Genomic DNA, 15,762 nt, shown 5'->3' on the forward strand with positions numbered 1-15,762 from the left:
GTCAGAGGCTTTTTCCCATGGCTGAAATGGTTGCCACAAGAGGGCATAGGTTTAAGGTACTGGGAAGTAAGTACAGAGGAGATGTCAGAGGTAAGTTTTTTACTCAGAGAGTGGTGAGTGCATGGAATGGGCTGCCAGCAATGTTGGTGGAGGCGGATATGATAGGGTCTTTTAAGAGACTTTTAGATAGTTACATGGAGCTTAGTAAAATAGAGGGCTAGTAATTTCTAAGGTAAGGGCATGTTCAGTACAACTCTGTGGGCCGAAGGGCCTGCATTGTGCTGTAGGTTTTCCATGTTTCTAATCAAGAACCTATCTTCTCCATTTTGTAAATGTCCATTGTAATTTCCATCCATATATTTAAAGTTGGGCTCTCCTGAGATAACCATTTTCTGGTAAGGGTCTTTTTACCAGCCACCAGCAGTACATTCATTAAATATTTATATCTCTTTTCAACCATTCTTGAGGTATATACCAAAATATATGGTCTTACTCTCATTTATCTGTTAGTATATCATTGAAATTTGCAGAATATAGCTTAATCAATCTACTCCCTGAACAAATAAGAACCAAGAAAAGTGAATTTTCAAAAAAGGGTAACAAAGGTGTGGTTCCAAGGCTGGGGTCTCTAGATGACCCTGGGTTGGGCTAGAAGAAAAGTCTAGCCGTGGGGGATAGCCCCACCTACATGTGGGTTGAGGGCCCCTACTGCAGTACCTATAAAAGTAAGTTTAAAAAAAACGATGTCCATTACACAGAAATGATTTCCTGTGTATTCCTCCCATGTATATATTCTCATTTAGGCGGGGAAAAAGGAATGAATAAATGAATTTTAAAAATTGAGTAATATAAAATCCACGTTATAACACTATTTCTCGAGATGGGTATCTCACCGTCTATTTTTGCTTCTGTTTAGTTTATCAGCACTTTTAAAATTAGCCAAACCTTATGGCTCTTCTGGAGGAGGTGAGGGCTGCCCTCGGAGAACTGACAGTCTTCTCCTAAAATCCTTCTCTTGTCCTGTTCCTGTCCCCTGCTTTCTAGGTTCTCTTACTATTTCCCAAGCAGTTCGGGATAACTGCTCAGCCAGACTTTCCCTTGGTTTGACCACGCTAATAGACAGTCCTCTGTTATTCATGTCTGTAGTTGCCTCCTCCACCATCTGGTACAGTTGCATCCCTTCTTGGTAAAATACCCCCAGTTTAGCAGGGTATGGGATTTGGAATTTAATCTTTTCTTGCTTTAATATTCGTTTTGCTTCGGAATATTCTTTCCGTTTCTGTAGGACCGCCAGGGGGGTAATCATGATCGAAGTATGTTAACTTCCCCTTCCAAAATACCCTCTTCTTACCCCAGGCCCTTCGTAGAATCTCCGCCTTGCTCTTGAATCGAAGGAATCTAAGTACCATGGAGCGCGGTTTACTTTGTCTCCGGGAGGCCGCTGGATGAGTGAATTTCAATCTCTGTAGTCTGAGGAATCTCCAGCGCTTCCCACAGCAGCTTGTCTACAAAGTCCGTCTTCGACAATCCCTGCGCTCCTTCGGGAACATTATAAATCCTGATATTTTTCCGTCACGGTCTTCCCTCCTGGTCAAGCAATTTACTTTCCTGTTGATTTAATATTTTTATTGTCTTACTTTTAGTATCTGCTCCACATTTTGCATGCGATCTTCCATCTTCTCAATTTGAGTCTCTGCCACCGCTATTTTCTCATTGACGTTGGCGAGCTCTGACTGGATATCATTGAGTTGTTGTTTTATATCTTTTTGGACTTCCCTTATCTCTTCCAGAATCCTTATCATATTTGCCGCTTGGACTGCACTAGGCCCAGCGTCAGCATCGCCGCCACGGGCACGTGTAGGAGAGCCGCACGCTGTACCTCTCTCTTCCATAGGCTCCGCAGTGGTGCTTTTTTTATCTCCATTCTTTCTCCCCATTCTTGCCCCCCCCCTTATCAATTCAGATATTTTCGAAAGATCTTATATTTGATGGATTAACGGGCCAAAATATGCGTTTTTCCAGAGACGCTGTTGATTTAAGCTGCCATTCTGAGCAATGATGTCACTGGAACTCCAGTATTAGCCTGCACTTTTATACCTTCTTCCAAAGTGTGTGCCCAAACACTTCCCGACACAGTATTCAATCTGCCACCTCTTTGCCCATTCTTCTAATCTAAGGCCTCCTGCAGCCTCTCTGCTTCCTCAACACTACCTACCCCTCCATCCATCTTCATATCATCCACAAACTTGGTCATAAAATGATCAATTTCATCATCCAAATCGTTGACATGCAATGTAGAAGAATCGGTCCCAACACAGACCCCTGTGGAATACCACTAGTCACCAGCATCCAATCCAAAAAAAGGCTCCCTTTATTCCCACACATAGCCTCCTGCCACTCAGCCAATGCTAGAACCTTTCCTGTGATACCCTGGGCTCTTAACTTGTTTAGCAGCTTTACGTGTGACATCTTGTCAAAGGCCTTCTGAAAATTCAAGTACACAACATCCACCAATTCTCTTCATCTATCCTACTTATTATTCAAAGAATTCCAACATATTTGTCATGCCAGATTTTCCCTTAAGGAGGCCATGCTGACTTTAGCCTATTTTGTCGTGTGCCTTCAAATTCCCTGAAACTACATCCCCAACAATCGAATTCAACACTTTCCCAGCCACTCAGGTCAGGGAAACTGGCCTATAATTTCCTTTCTTCTGCCTCCCTCCCTGTTTGAAGAGTGGAGTGACTTTTCAATTTTCCTTCCTCCAAATCCATGCCAGAATCGATTTCTTGAAAGTTCATTACTAATGCCTCCATAATCTCTTCAGCTACCTCTTTTTGAACCCTGGGGTATTGTTTGGCAGGACCAGGTGACTTTAGACATTTCTGTTTCCCAAACACCATCTCCCTTGTAATAGCAACTGCACTCACTTCTGTCCCTTGATACTCTTGAACTTCTGGCATACTGGTGTCTTCCCCAGTGAAGACTGATAGAAAATACTTGCTCGGTTCGACCACCTTTCCCTTGTCCCGCATTATTTTCCAATGGTCCAATCCTACTATTGCCTCCTTTTATATATCTGAAAATATATTGGTATTTTAGGCTAGCTTAGCTACATATTTCATCGTTCCCCCCCCCCACAGCAAAACTGTTTTTTTCAGTTGCCTTCTGTTTAGTTATATATATCACCTTGCCTTGAACCCTGCCCACATTTCACCCTTTTCAAGGATGCAACATAACTGATTTTTTTTTCCTTCCTTAATGCCCAGCAGAGATGAAGCAAGTTGAGGGTGCCCTTGGTTCAAATGTTTCGTTGGAGTCTGGAAGCAGTGCCAATCTCCATGGTCGTGAAGTTGTGTGGAAGTTCACTAGCAACAATGGAACTGAGTTCACCATTTTGGATGTTGGACCAAACCACCCAGAAGTGAAACCAAACAAATATTTTGAAGATCGTTTGATTTTTAATCTGTCCACTGGAGATTTATTATTAAGCAATTTAAAGACAAGTGACCAGGGAAATTATACTATCAGCGTTAATGGTCGAAAGCTGAGGAAAATAGATTTGCGAATCTTTGGTGAGTAGCTTGTGTCACTGAGCATTTATATTAGGATTGGATGCTGTTCAGCTTGGACAAGTTCTCATGAACAGACACAAATTGCTGCAGGAATTCTGCACATCAGACAGCATCTATGGAGAGGAATGATACTGATGAAGGGTCTCAGATTGAAACGTCGCCTGTTCATTCCTCTCCATAAATGCAGCCTGACCTGCTGAGTTCCTCCAGCACCAGTGTATGTGAGTGTTACTCTGGATTTCCATAAGACATAGGAGCAGAAATAGGCCATTCAGCCCATTGAGTCTGCTCTCCCATTTCACCATGACTGACCCATTTCCCTCTCGACTCCATTCTTCTGATTCTCCCATAACCTACATGCTCCAACTAATCAAGAACCTATCAACCTACGCCTTAATTACATCCAGTGACCTGGCCTGCACAGCTGCCAGTGTCAAGAAATTCCACAGATTCACCTCCCTCTGGGAAAAGAGCTTCCCCCTCTCTCTGTTCTAAATGGATGTCCTTCTATCTTGAGGCTGTGTCTTCTGGTCATAGGTTCCCCCACCAAAGTAAACAGCCTCTTCACATCTGCACTATCTCGGCCTTTCAGTATTCAATGAGATTCCCCCACCACCCCCAGTCCTTCTCAATTCCAGCGAGTACAGGCCCTGAGCCTTCAATCGCTACTCTTTCCCTCCTGGAATCATTCTCGTGAACCTACTCCAATCCCTGTCCAGTATCAGCATGTTCTTTCTTGGATAAGGTGCCCAAAACTGCTCACACCACTCTGAGGCCTCACCCTTGCCTTATACAGGCCTCAGCATTACATCTTTGTGTTTATATTGTAGTCCTCTTGAAATGAATGCTAACATTTCATTTGCCTTCCTCACAACTGATTCAACCTGCATATTAACCTTTTGGGAATCCTACATGAGGATTTCCAAATCCCATTGCACCTCAGATTTTTGAATCTTCTTCCCATTTAGAAAGTAGTCTACACTTTTATTCCTTCTACCAAAGTGTGTGCCCATACACATCCCGACACAGTATTCAATCTGCCGCCTCTTTGCCCATTCTTCTAATCTGTCTAACTCCTCCTGCAGCCTCCCTGCTTCCTCAACACTACCTACCCCTCCATCTATCTTCATATCATCAGCAAACTTGGTCGCAAAAATGGTCAATTCCATTATCCGAATTGTTGACATACAATGTAGAAGAATCGGTCCCAACACAGACCCCTATGGAACACCACTAGTCACCAGCAGCCAATCCAAAAAAAGTTTCCCTTTATTCCCACACTTAGCCTCCTGCCACTCAGCCAATGCTAGAACCTTTCCTGTGATACCCTGGGCGCTTATCTTGTTAAGCAGCTTTATGTGTGACATCTTGTCAAAGGCCTTCTGAAAATCCAAGTACACAACATCCACCAATTCTCTTCGTCTATCCTACTTATTATTCAAAGAATTCCAACATATTTGTCATGCCAGCTTTTCTCTTAAGGAAGCTATGGTGACTTTAGCCTATTTTGTCAAGTGCCTCCAAGTTCCCCGAAATTACATCCTCGACAATCGAATCCAACACTTTCCCAGCCACTCAGGTCAGGCTAACTGGCCTATAATTTCCTTCCTGCTGCCTGCCTCCCTCCCTGTTTGAAGGGTGGAGTGACTTTTCAATTTTCCTGTCCTCCAAATCCATGCCAGAATCGATTTCTTGAAAGTTCATTACTAACGCCTCCATAATCTCTTCAGCTACCTCTTTTCGAACCCTGGGGTGTTGTCTGGCAGGACCAAATGACTTTAGACCTTTCTGTTTCCCAAACACCATCTCCCTTGTAATAGCAACTGCACTCACTTTTACCCCTTGATACTCTTGAACTTCTGGCATACTGGTGTCTTCCCCAGTGAAGACTGATAGAAAATACTCACTCGGTTCGTCCACCTTTCCCTTGTCCCGCATTACTATCTCTCCAGCGTCATTTTCCAATGGTCCAATCCTACTATTGCCTCCTTTTATATATCTGAAAATATATTGGTATTTTAGGCCAGCTTAGCTACATATTTCATCTTCCCCCGCCCCCCCCAGCAAAACTTTTTTTTAGTTGCCTTCTGTTTAGTTATGTATATCACCTTGCCTTGAACCCTGCCCACATTTCACCCTTTTCAAGGATGCAACATAACTGATTTTTTTTCCTTCCTTAATGCCCAACAGAGATGAAGCGAGTTCAGGGTGTACTTGGTGAAAATGTTTTGTTGGAGTCTGGAAACAGTGCTGATCTCCACGGTCATGAAGTTGTGTGGAAGTTCACTAGCAACAATGGAACCGAGTTCACCATTTTGGATGTTGGACCAAACCACCCAGAAGAGAAACCAAACAAATATTTTAAAGATCGTTTAAATTTTAATCTGTCCACTGGAGATTTATTATTAAGCAATTTAAAGACAAGTGACCAGGGAAATTATACTATCAGCGTTAATGGTCTGAAGCTGAGAAAAATAGATTTGCGAATCTTTGGTGAGTAGCTTGTGTCACTGAGCGTTTATATTAGGATTGGATGCTGTTCAGCTTGGACAAGTTCTCATGAACAGACACAAATTGCTGCAGGAATTCTGCACATCAGACAGCATCTATGGAGAGGAATGATACTGATGAAGGGTCTCAGGTTGAAATGTCGCCTGTTCATTCCTCTCTATAAATGCAGCCTGACCTGCTGAGTTCCTCCAGCACCAGTGTATGTGAGTGTTACTCTGGATTTCCATAAGACATAGGAGCAGAAATAGGCCATTCAGCCTGTTGAGTCTGCTCTCCCATTTCCCTCTCGACTCCATTCTTCTGCTTCTCCCATAACCTACATGCTCCAACTAATCAAGAACCTATCAACCTACTCCTTAAATGCATCCAGTGACCTGGGCTGCACAGCTGCCAGTGGCAAGAAATTCCACAGATTCACCTCCCTCTGGGAAAAGAGCTTCCCCCTCTCTCTGTTCTAAATGGATGTCCTTCTTGAGGCTGTTTCTTCTGGTCATAGGTTCCCCCACCAAAGTAAACAGCCTCTTCACATCTGCACTATCTCGGCCTTTCAGTATTCAATGAGATTCCCCCACCACCCCCAGTCCTTCTCAATTCCAGCGAGTACAGGCCCTGAGCCTTCAATCGCCACTCTTTCCCTCCTGGAATCATTCTCGTGAACCTACTCCAATCCCTGTCCAGTATCAGCATGTTCTTTCTTGGATAAGGTGCCCAAAACTGCTCACACCACTCTGAGGCCTCACCCTTGCCTTATACAGGCCTCAGCATTACATCTTTGTGTTTATATTGTAGTCCTCTTGAAATGAATGCTAACATTTCATTTGCCTTCCTCACAACTGATTCAACCTGCATATTAACCTTTTGGGAATCTTACATGAGGATTCCCAAATCCCATTGCACCTCAGATTTTTGAATCTTCTTCCCATTTAGAAAGTAGTCTACACTTTTATTCCTTCTACCAAAGTGTGTGCCCATACACATCCCGACACAGTATTCAATCTGCCGCCTCTTTGCCCATTCTTCTAATCTGTCTAACTCCTCCTGCAGCCTCCCTGCTTCCTCAACACTACCTACCCCTCCATCTATCTTCATATCATCAGCAAACTTGGTCGCAAAGATGATCAATTCCATTATCCGAATTGTTGACATACAATGTAGAAGAATCGGTCCCAACACAGACCCCTATGGAACACCACTAGTCACCAGCAGCCAATCCAAAAAAAGTTTCCCTTTATTCCCACACTTAGCCTCCTGCCACTCAGCCAATGCTAGAACCTTTCCTGTGATACCCTGGGCGCTTATCTTGTTTAGCAGCTTTACGTGTGACATCTTGTCAAAGGCCTTCTGAAAATCCAAGTACACAACATCCACCAATTCTCTTCGTCTATCCTACTTATTATTCAAAGAATTCCAACAGATTTGTCATGCCAGTTTTTCCCTTAAGGAAGCTATGGTGACTTTAGCCTATTTTGTCAAGTGCCTCCAAGTTCCCCGAAATTACATCCCCGACAATCGAATCTAACACTTTCCCAGCCACTCAGGTCAGGCGAACTGGCCTATATTTTCCTTTATTCTGTCTTCCTCCCTTCTTGAAGAGTAGAGCGACATTTGTAATTTCCAGTCCTCCAAATCCGTGCCAGAATCTATTGTTTCTTGAAAGGTCATTAATTGTGCCTCTATAATCACCAGCTACCTCTTTTCGAACCCTGGGGTATTATCTGGGAGGTCTGGGTGACTTTAGTCTTTTCTGTTTCCCAAACACCATCTCCCTTGTAATAGCAACTGCACTCACTTTTGCCCCTTGACACTCTTGAACTTCCGGCATTGTCTTCCACAGTGTAGACTGATACAAAATGCTCACTCGGTTCATCGACCATTTCCTTGTCCTACATTACTATCTCTCCAGTGTCATTTTCCAGTGGTCTAATATCTACTCTTGCCTCTCTTTATATATCTGAAAATATATCGGTATTTTTAGCTAGCTTACCAACATATTTCATCTTCCCCCTCCCAATGTTCTTTTAAGTTGCCTTCTGTTTAAATATCTCTCAATTCTCGAACTTTCCCTCTAATTTTTGCTCTACTAGATGCTATTTCTGTTGCTTTAATGTTGGCTTTGACTTCACTTGTCAGCCACAGTTGCATCTTTCTACCTTAAGAACACTTCCTCTTCTTTGGGATGTATCTATCCTGTGTCTTCCGAATTGCTCCTGGAAACTCCAGCCTTTGCTGCTCTGCCATCATCCCTGCTAGTGTTCCCTTCCAAAGAACTTTGCCCAGCTCCTCTCTCATGCCTCTATAATTCTCTTCACTCCACTATAATACTGATATATCATATTTGAGCTTCTCCCTCCTAAATTGCAGGATGAATTCTATCATATTATGATCTGTTTCCTAAGGGTTCTTTTACGTTCAGCTCCCTAATCATATCCAGTACATTACACAACACCTAATCCAGAATTGCTGATCCCCCAGAGGCTTAACCACAAGCTGCTCCAAAAACCCATCTTGGAGGCATTCCACAAATTCCCTCTCTTGGGATCCAGAGTCAACTTGATTTTCCCAATCTATCTGCATATTGAAATCTCTTGTGACAAAAGTAACATTACCTTTTTGACATGCTTTTTCTATCTCCTACTGTAATTTGTACACCTTGTTTTGGCTATAGTTCGAAATCCCGTAAGTAACTCCCATCAGGGTCTTCTTACCCTTGCAGTTTCTTCACTCTACCTACAAAGATTCTACATCTTCTGGTCGTATGTCACCTCCTTCTAAAGATGTGATTTAATTTCTTACCAGCAGAGCCACTCCTCCTCCTCTGCCTACATGCCTGTCCTTTCAAGAGACTGTGTATCTTTAGGTATTAAGCTTATACATCTGAAGACTTTCTTGTGTCCTCATTTGCTCTTTGCAAGTCAATATAGTGAATCTTGCTCCCTTGCAGATCATTTTCTTTAATGTAGTCTAGCTGTTCAACTGTCTTTTGAATTCTATAAATAAATGCCTGCACTACTATCCCAGACAATTCATTTCCGAGACTAGTCAAATTAAGTCAAGTTTATTGTCATTTAACTATAACGTGTATAACCATACGATGTACAGAGAAACAAAACATTTCTTCGAACCGGGGTGTAAAGCACATAACACACATAGCACATGATGACATATGAAGGTAAGGATAAAATCTACAGATGAATCACACATAAATAACAAACTAAAGTAAATTAATATTAAATATTGTAAGGTAAGGAACAGATTAACCAGTGGCACTTCGAATACGATACAGCAGGGAGTTCAGAAGCCTGATGGCCTGGGGGAAGAAACTGTTTCTCATTCTGACCGTTATTGTTTATATGCATTGTAGTCTCCTGCCTGCTGGTAGAAAGTCAAAGAGGATGCTGGATGCAGGGGATCCTTAATAATACTAAGGGCCCTGTACACACAGTGCTCCTGATAAATGACCCTGATGAATGGTAGGGAGACCCCTATAATCGTGTCAGCTATTCTCACAGTCCTTTGTGGGGATTTCTGGTGCAGTGCTCGACTGCTGCCATACCAGATGGAGATGCAACTTGTCAGGACACTCTCAATGGGGCTCCTGTAAAACACAGTTAAGAGGGTAAGGGGCGTGGGGGTCAGGTAGCCTTGCTTGCCTCCATCTTCTTAGGAAGTGGAGGTGCTGCTGTGCCTTCTTTTTCAGGGAGGTGATATCAAGGGACCAGATGAAGTCATTTGTGGTGTGAACTCCCAGCAACTTGGTGCACTTAACTCTCTATACAGAAGCCAGGTTTTCGCAGAGGGGGATGGTTCATCTGCACCTCCCTGAGGTCCACAATGATTTCCTTTGTCTTCTCAGTGTTCAGGCTTAGGGTGTTTTTCTCACACCATCCGCCAGCCCCTCCATGTCCTCTCTGTATTCCATCTCATCACGTTCTTGGTAAGGCCGACCACTGTTGTGTCATCCGCAAACTCGGTGACACGGCTTGAGCGGGATCATGCGACAGACACAGTCATGTGTCAGCGGCGTGAACAGCCGTGGGCTGAGCACTCAGACTTGGGGAGCGCCAGTGCTCGGCGAAATGGAACAAGAGACATTGTTGTCCACATGGACTGACTGTGGCCTTACTGTTAAGATGCCCAGTATCCAATTGCAGAAGGAGGTGCTGAGACCAAGCGAGGACAGTTTCTCCACCAGTTTCTGGGGTAGGTTATGATGGTGTTGAACTCAACTCCGAACTGAACTCTATAAACAGCAGTCTGGCGTATGAGACCCCGTTTTCCAGTTGGGACAGGACAGTGGAAAGCTGTGGCTATTGCATTGTCAGTGGATCGACTTGACCGATAAGTGAACTGGAAAGGATCCAATGTAGCCAGGAGAAAGGCTTTAATGTGCTCCATGACCAGCCGCTCAAAGTATTTCATAATCATTGATGTTAATGCCAGCCGACGATTGTCATTTTGGTAGGATACTGGCGCTAGGCACGGACCTCTGCTGTAAGCCATGGCTTCTGATTTTCCCTCACCCGGATGTGTTTCATGATGGTAACATCCTCAGTACACTTCTCTGTGGCTGGTCACAGAATCGGCACACAGTGTTGCTAGAAAGTTTGGAAACCCTTTAGAATTTTCTCTGTTTCTTCATAAATATGACCGAAAATGTAATCAGTTTTTCATGTTGTCCTAAAGCTAGATAAAGAGAACCCAATTAAATAAATAACGCCAAAACATTGTACTGGTTTATTCATTTATTTATTGAGAAAAATGCTTCATCATGACATGTATTTGTTGGAAGAAGTATGTGAACCTTTGCTTTCAGCAACTGATGTGACCCCCTTGTACAGCAACAACTTCAACCAAACATTTCCAGTAACTGTTGATCAGTCCTGCACATCAACTTGTTGGACGCCGTTCCTCCTTACAAAACTGCTTCAACTCTGGAATGTTGGTGGGCTTCCTTGCATGAACTGCTGCTTCAGGTCCTTCCACAACATTTTGCATAGGATTAAGGTCAGGACTTTGACAACCATTCCATAACACAAATTTTCTTCTTTTTAAACCATTCTGTTGTTGACTTACTCTTTCGGATTATTGTCTTGTTGCATTATCCAACTTCTACTGAGCTTCAGGTGACGTACTGCTACCCTGACATTCTCCTGTAAAATATCTTGATACCATTTTGAATTTGTTGTTCTCTCAACGATTGCAAACCGTCTCAGCCCTGAGGCAGCAAAGCAGTCCCAAACCATGATGCTCCTTCCACCATACTCCACAGTTCAGATGAGGTTTTGGTGTTGGTGTGCAGTGCCCTTTTTCTTCCAAACATGGCAATGTGCATTTCTGCCAAAAGGTTCAACTTTTGTCTCATCTGTCCAGAGAACATTGTCCCAGAATTGTTATAGAACATCCAGGTGGTCTTTTGCAAACTTGAGAAGTGCAGCAAAGTTTTTTTTCTGGAGAGGAGTGGTTTCCTCTGTGGTGTCCTTCCATGAACACCATCCTGTTCAGTGTTTTTCTTAAAGGGAACACATGAACAGAGACTTTAGTAAGTTCTAGAGATTTCTGAGGGTCTTTTGCTGTTACCCTTGAGTTCTTTTTCACCCTCTTCAGCATTGCACATTGCGCTCTTGGTGTGATCTTTGCAGGATGCCCACTCCTAGGAAAAGTAGCAACAGCACTGCGTTTCCTCCATTTGTAGCCAATATATTTTACTGTGGACTGATGAACACTCAGGTCTTTAGAAATGCTTTTGTAGCCTTTTCCAGCTTCATGCACCTCTACAGTTCTTCTTCTAAGGTCCTCTGAAAGTTGTTTTCATTGAGGCATGGTGCATGTAAACAGATCTTTCTTGAGAAGAGCAGGCTTTCAGTAGCCTGACTTTGTGTGTCTTTTTTATCGGGCAGGGCACCTCTGCAATCCACACCTCCAATCTCATCTCATTGATTGGAACACCTGACTCCATATTTGGAGAAGGCATTAGCCCAGAGGTTCACATACTTTTTCCAACAAATACATGTAATATTGGATCTTTTTGCCTCAACAGAAGTTTTTTTTGTGTGATGTATTTAATCGGGTTCTCTTTATCTAGCTTGAGGACTTGCATAAAGATCTGATCACATTTTAAGTCATATTTATGCAGAAATAGCGAAAATTTTACAGGGTTCACAAACTTTCTATCAATACTGTATTCCTCGAGGTTAACGTGGTTGCCATAGGTAACAACCTCCCTGAACATTCTCCAGTTTGTATTATCAAGGCAGTCCTGCAGTGTAGAGATTGCCCCCTCAGGCAAGATTTTCACCACCCTTGGAACTGGTTTGACCTGTTTGATCACTGGTTTGTTATGCTGGAATTAACATTACAGATTGGTGATTTGAGAGTCCATTGTGGGGTTGAGAGACTGCTTTATAGGCAGCTCGTATGTTAATGTAAACTGGTAGCAGATTCAACATGTTGATGGAATTTAGGCAGGACTGCCTTTAGGTTTGCATGGTTAAAATCACCTGTAATCATGAAGATACCATTGGGGTGTTTGGTTTGAAAGTCACTGATGGTGCTGTAGACCTCACGCAGTACCTTGCTGGTGGGGGAGGGTATTTACAGCTACAGTGGCATGCAAAAGTTTGGGCACCCCGGTCAAAATTTCTGTTACTGTGAATAGCTAAGCGAGTAAAAGATGACCTGATTTCCAAAAAGCATAAAGATGACACATTTCTTTAATATTTTCAGCCCGAAAACATTTTTATTTCCATCTTTTACAGTTTCAAAATAACAAAAAAGGAAAAGGGCCTGAAGCAAAAGTTTGGACACCCTGGTCAGTACTTAGTAACACCCGTTTTGGCAAGTATCACAGCTTGTAAATGCTTTTTGTAGCCAGCTAAGAGTCTTTCATTTCTTGTTTGGGGGAGTTTCACCCATTTTTCCTTGCAAAAGGTTTCTAGTTCTGTGAGATTCTTGGGCCATCTTGCATGCACTGCTCTTTTGAGGTCTATCCACAGATTTTTGATGATGTTTAGGTCGGGGAACTGTGAGAGCCATGGCCAGACCTCAGCTTGCGCCTCTTGAGGTAGTCCATTGTGGATTTTGAGGTGTGTTTAGGATCATTTTGCTGTTGTAGAAGCCATCCTCTTTTCATCTTCAGCTTTTTTACAGACGGTGTGATGTTTGCTTCCAGAATTTGCTGGTACTTAATTGAATTCATTCTTTCCTCTACCAGTAAATGTTCCCCGTGCCACTGGCTGCAACACAAGCCCAAAGCATGATCGATCCACCTCCATGCTTAAGTTCTATTCAAAAAGTTCAAAGGAACATCTAACCAAGCCTGATGCATTTTGGAAACAAGTCCTGTGGACTGATGAAGTTAAAATAGAACTTTTTGGCCGCAATGAGCAGAGGTATGTTTGGAGAAAAAAGGGTGCAGAATTTCATGAAAAGAACCCCTCTCCAACTGTTAAGCACGGGGGTGGATCGATCATGCTTTGGGCTTGTGTTGCAGCCAGTGATACCTGTAACATTTACTGGCAGAGGAAAGAATGAATTCAATTAAATACCAGCAAATTCTGGAAGCAAACATCACACTGTCTGTGCAAAAGCTGAAGATGAAAAGAGGATGGCTTCTACAACAGGATAATGATCCTAAACACACCTCAAAATCCACAATGGACTACCTCAGGGGGCGCAAGCTGAAGGTTTTGCCATGGCCCTCACAGTCCCCTGACCTAAACATCATGGAGAATCTGTGGATAGACCTCAAAAGAGCAGCGCATGCAAGACGGCCCAAGAGTCTCACAGAACTAGAAGCCTTTGCAAGGAAAAATGGGTGAAAATCCCTCAAACAAGAATTGAAAGACTCTTAGCTGGCTACAGAAAGTGTTTACAAGCTGTCATACTTGCCAAAGGGGGTGTTACTAAGTACTGACCATGCAGGGTGCCCAAACTTTTGCTTTGGGCCTTTTACCTTTTTTGTTATTTTGAAGCTGTAAAAGATGGAAATAGAAATGTTTTCTTGATTAAAATATTAAAGAAATGTGTCATCTTTAACTTTATGCCTTTTGGAAATCAGTTCATCTTTTACTCGCTTAGCTATTCACAGTAACAGAAATTTTGACCAGAGGTGCCCAAACTTTTGCATGCCACTATATTCCTGAGCCTCCACATGGGACTTGGATAACTAACCCTAGTGAAATCCAAGAGGAAGCTATTGACATGATGAAGGAAGCTGTGAGCACTGCCAGAGATGGAGAACCTTCATTGCTGCCCTAAACACCAGCAGTGTAACGGGCAGTAAAACCAACATTGTGGGCCAAAGGGCCTGTAATGTCCTGTGTTCCAGTTCAGTCCTCTAACCACAAGTCGGTGAGACTGGGCAGGGGTGGCGCATTCTCTTCTCTGCAGCAGATAAATGGTTATTGCAACATCTCGCAGCTTTTATGTTAACTGGGTGAATAATGAGAATAAGGGATAGGCCATTTAGAACGGAGTTGAGGAAAAGCTTTTTCACCCAGAGAGTTGTGGATCTGTGGAATGCTCTGCCTCAGAAGGCAGTGGAGGCCAATTCTCTGGATGCTTTCAAGAAAGAGCTGGATAGAGCTCCTAATGACAGTGAAGTCTGGCGTTGTTGTGCAGGAGAGAAGGAGGGTGAAGAGAAATGCGGTAGTCGTGGGGGATTCCATAGTCAGGGGAACGGACAGGAGATTCTGTGAGCCTGACAGAGGTACCCGCATGGTGTGTTGCCTCCCAGGTGCCAGGGTACGGGATGTCTCGGATCGGGTCCTGAATATTCTAAAGGGGGAGGATGAGCAGCCAGTTGTCTTGGTACATGTTGGTACCAATGACATAGATAGGACAAAGGAGGAGGTCCTGAAGAGAGATTTCCAGGAGTGAGGAAGGAAGCTGAGAAGCAGGACCTCCAGGGTAGTAATCGCGGGATTCCTACCTGTGCCACGTGCTAGCGAGGGCAAGAGGAGTCGGATCAGGCAGATGAATGCCTGGCTGAGAGACTGGTGCAGGGGGCAGGGCTTCAGATTCTTGGATAATTGGGATCTCTTCTGGGGGAAGTATGACCTGTTCAAAAAGGACAGGTTACACCTGAACCCGAAGGGGACCAATATCCTGGCGGGAAAGTTTAATAGAGCTGTTAGGGAGGGTTTAAACTAATTTGGCAGGGGGACGGGAACCGGAATGATAGAGCGGAGGAAGGGGAAAACAGAAATAAATCTAAGATAGTGAGCAGTAAAGATGTCAGGAAAGACAAGCAGGTGATGGGGCAAATGTGTAGCCATTGGGATGAGTTGCCGTGCAATAAAGTTGCAGTGAAATCAAAGCAAAAAGTATCAAATACTGGTCTTAAGGTGTTGTACTTAAATGCCCGCAGCATAAGGAATAAGGTGGATGATCTTGTTGTACAGCTACAGATTGGCAGGTATGATATTGTGGCCATCACTGAGACCTGGCTAAAGGACACATGTCTCTGGGAGCTGAATGTCCAAGGATACACGGTGTATTGGAAGAATAGGAAGGTAGGCAGAGGGGGAGGCGTGGCTTTATTGGTAAGAAATGATATTAAATCATTAGAAAGAGGTGATATAGGATCGGAAGGTGCAGAATCTTTATGGGTTGAGCTAAGGAATAGCAGGGGTAAAAGGACCCTGATGGCAGTTATTTATAGGCCTCCAAACAGCTG

The 15,762-nt window shown here is 43.5% G+C and overlaps 1 protein-coding gene across 3 annotated transcripts in view; it reads left to right on the forward strand.

Annotated features, from left to right (window-relative positions):
• Nucleotides 1–15,762, forward strand: part of LOC134346677 (uncharacterized) — a 51,810-nt gene that overhangs the window by 12,544 nt on the left and 23,504 nt on the right. For 2 of the 3 annotated variants that reach the window (XM_063048172.1, XM_063048173.1), the window contains exons 3-4: nucleotides 3,273–3,575; nucleotides 5,766–6,068. In XM_063048172.1, coding sequence (XP_062904242.1) covers nucleotides 3,273–3,575; nucleotides 5,766–6,068 — 606 coding nt within the window. The remainder of the gene's footprint in view (nucleotides 1–3,272; nucleotides 3,576–5,765; nucleotides 6,069–15,762) is intronic. The other variant, XM_063048174.1, reaches the window with a different exon arrangement.

Source organism: Mobula hypostoma, chromosome 5 (assembly GCF_963921235.1).
Source record: "Mobula hypostoma chromosome 5, sMobHyp1.1, whole genome shotgun sequence".
Taxonomy (NCBI): domain Eukaryota; kingdom Metazoa; phylum Chordata; class Chondrichthyes; order Myliobatiformes; family Myliobatidae; genus Mobula; species Mobula hypostoma.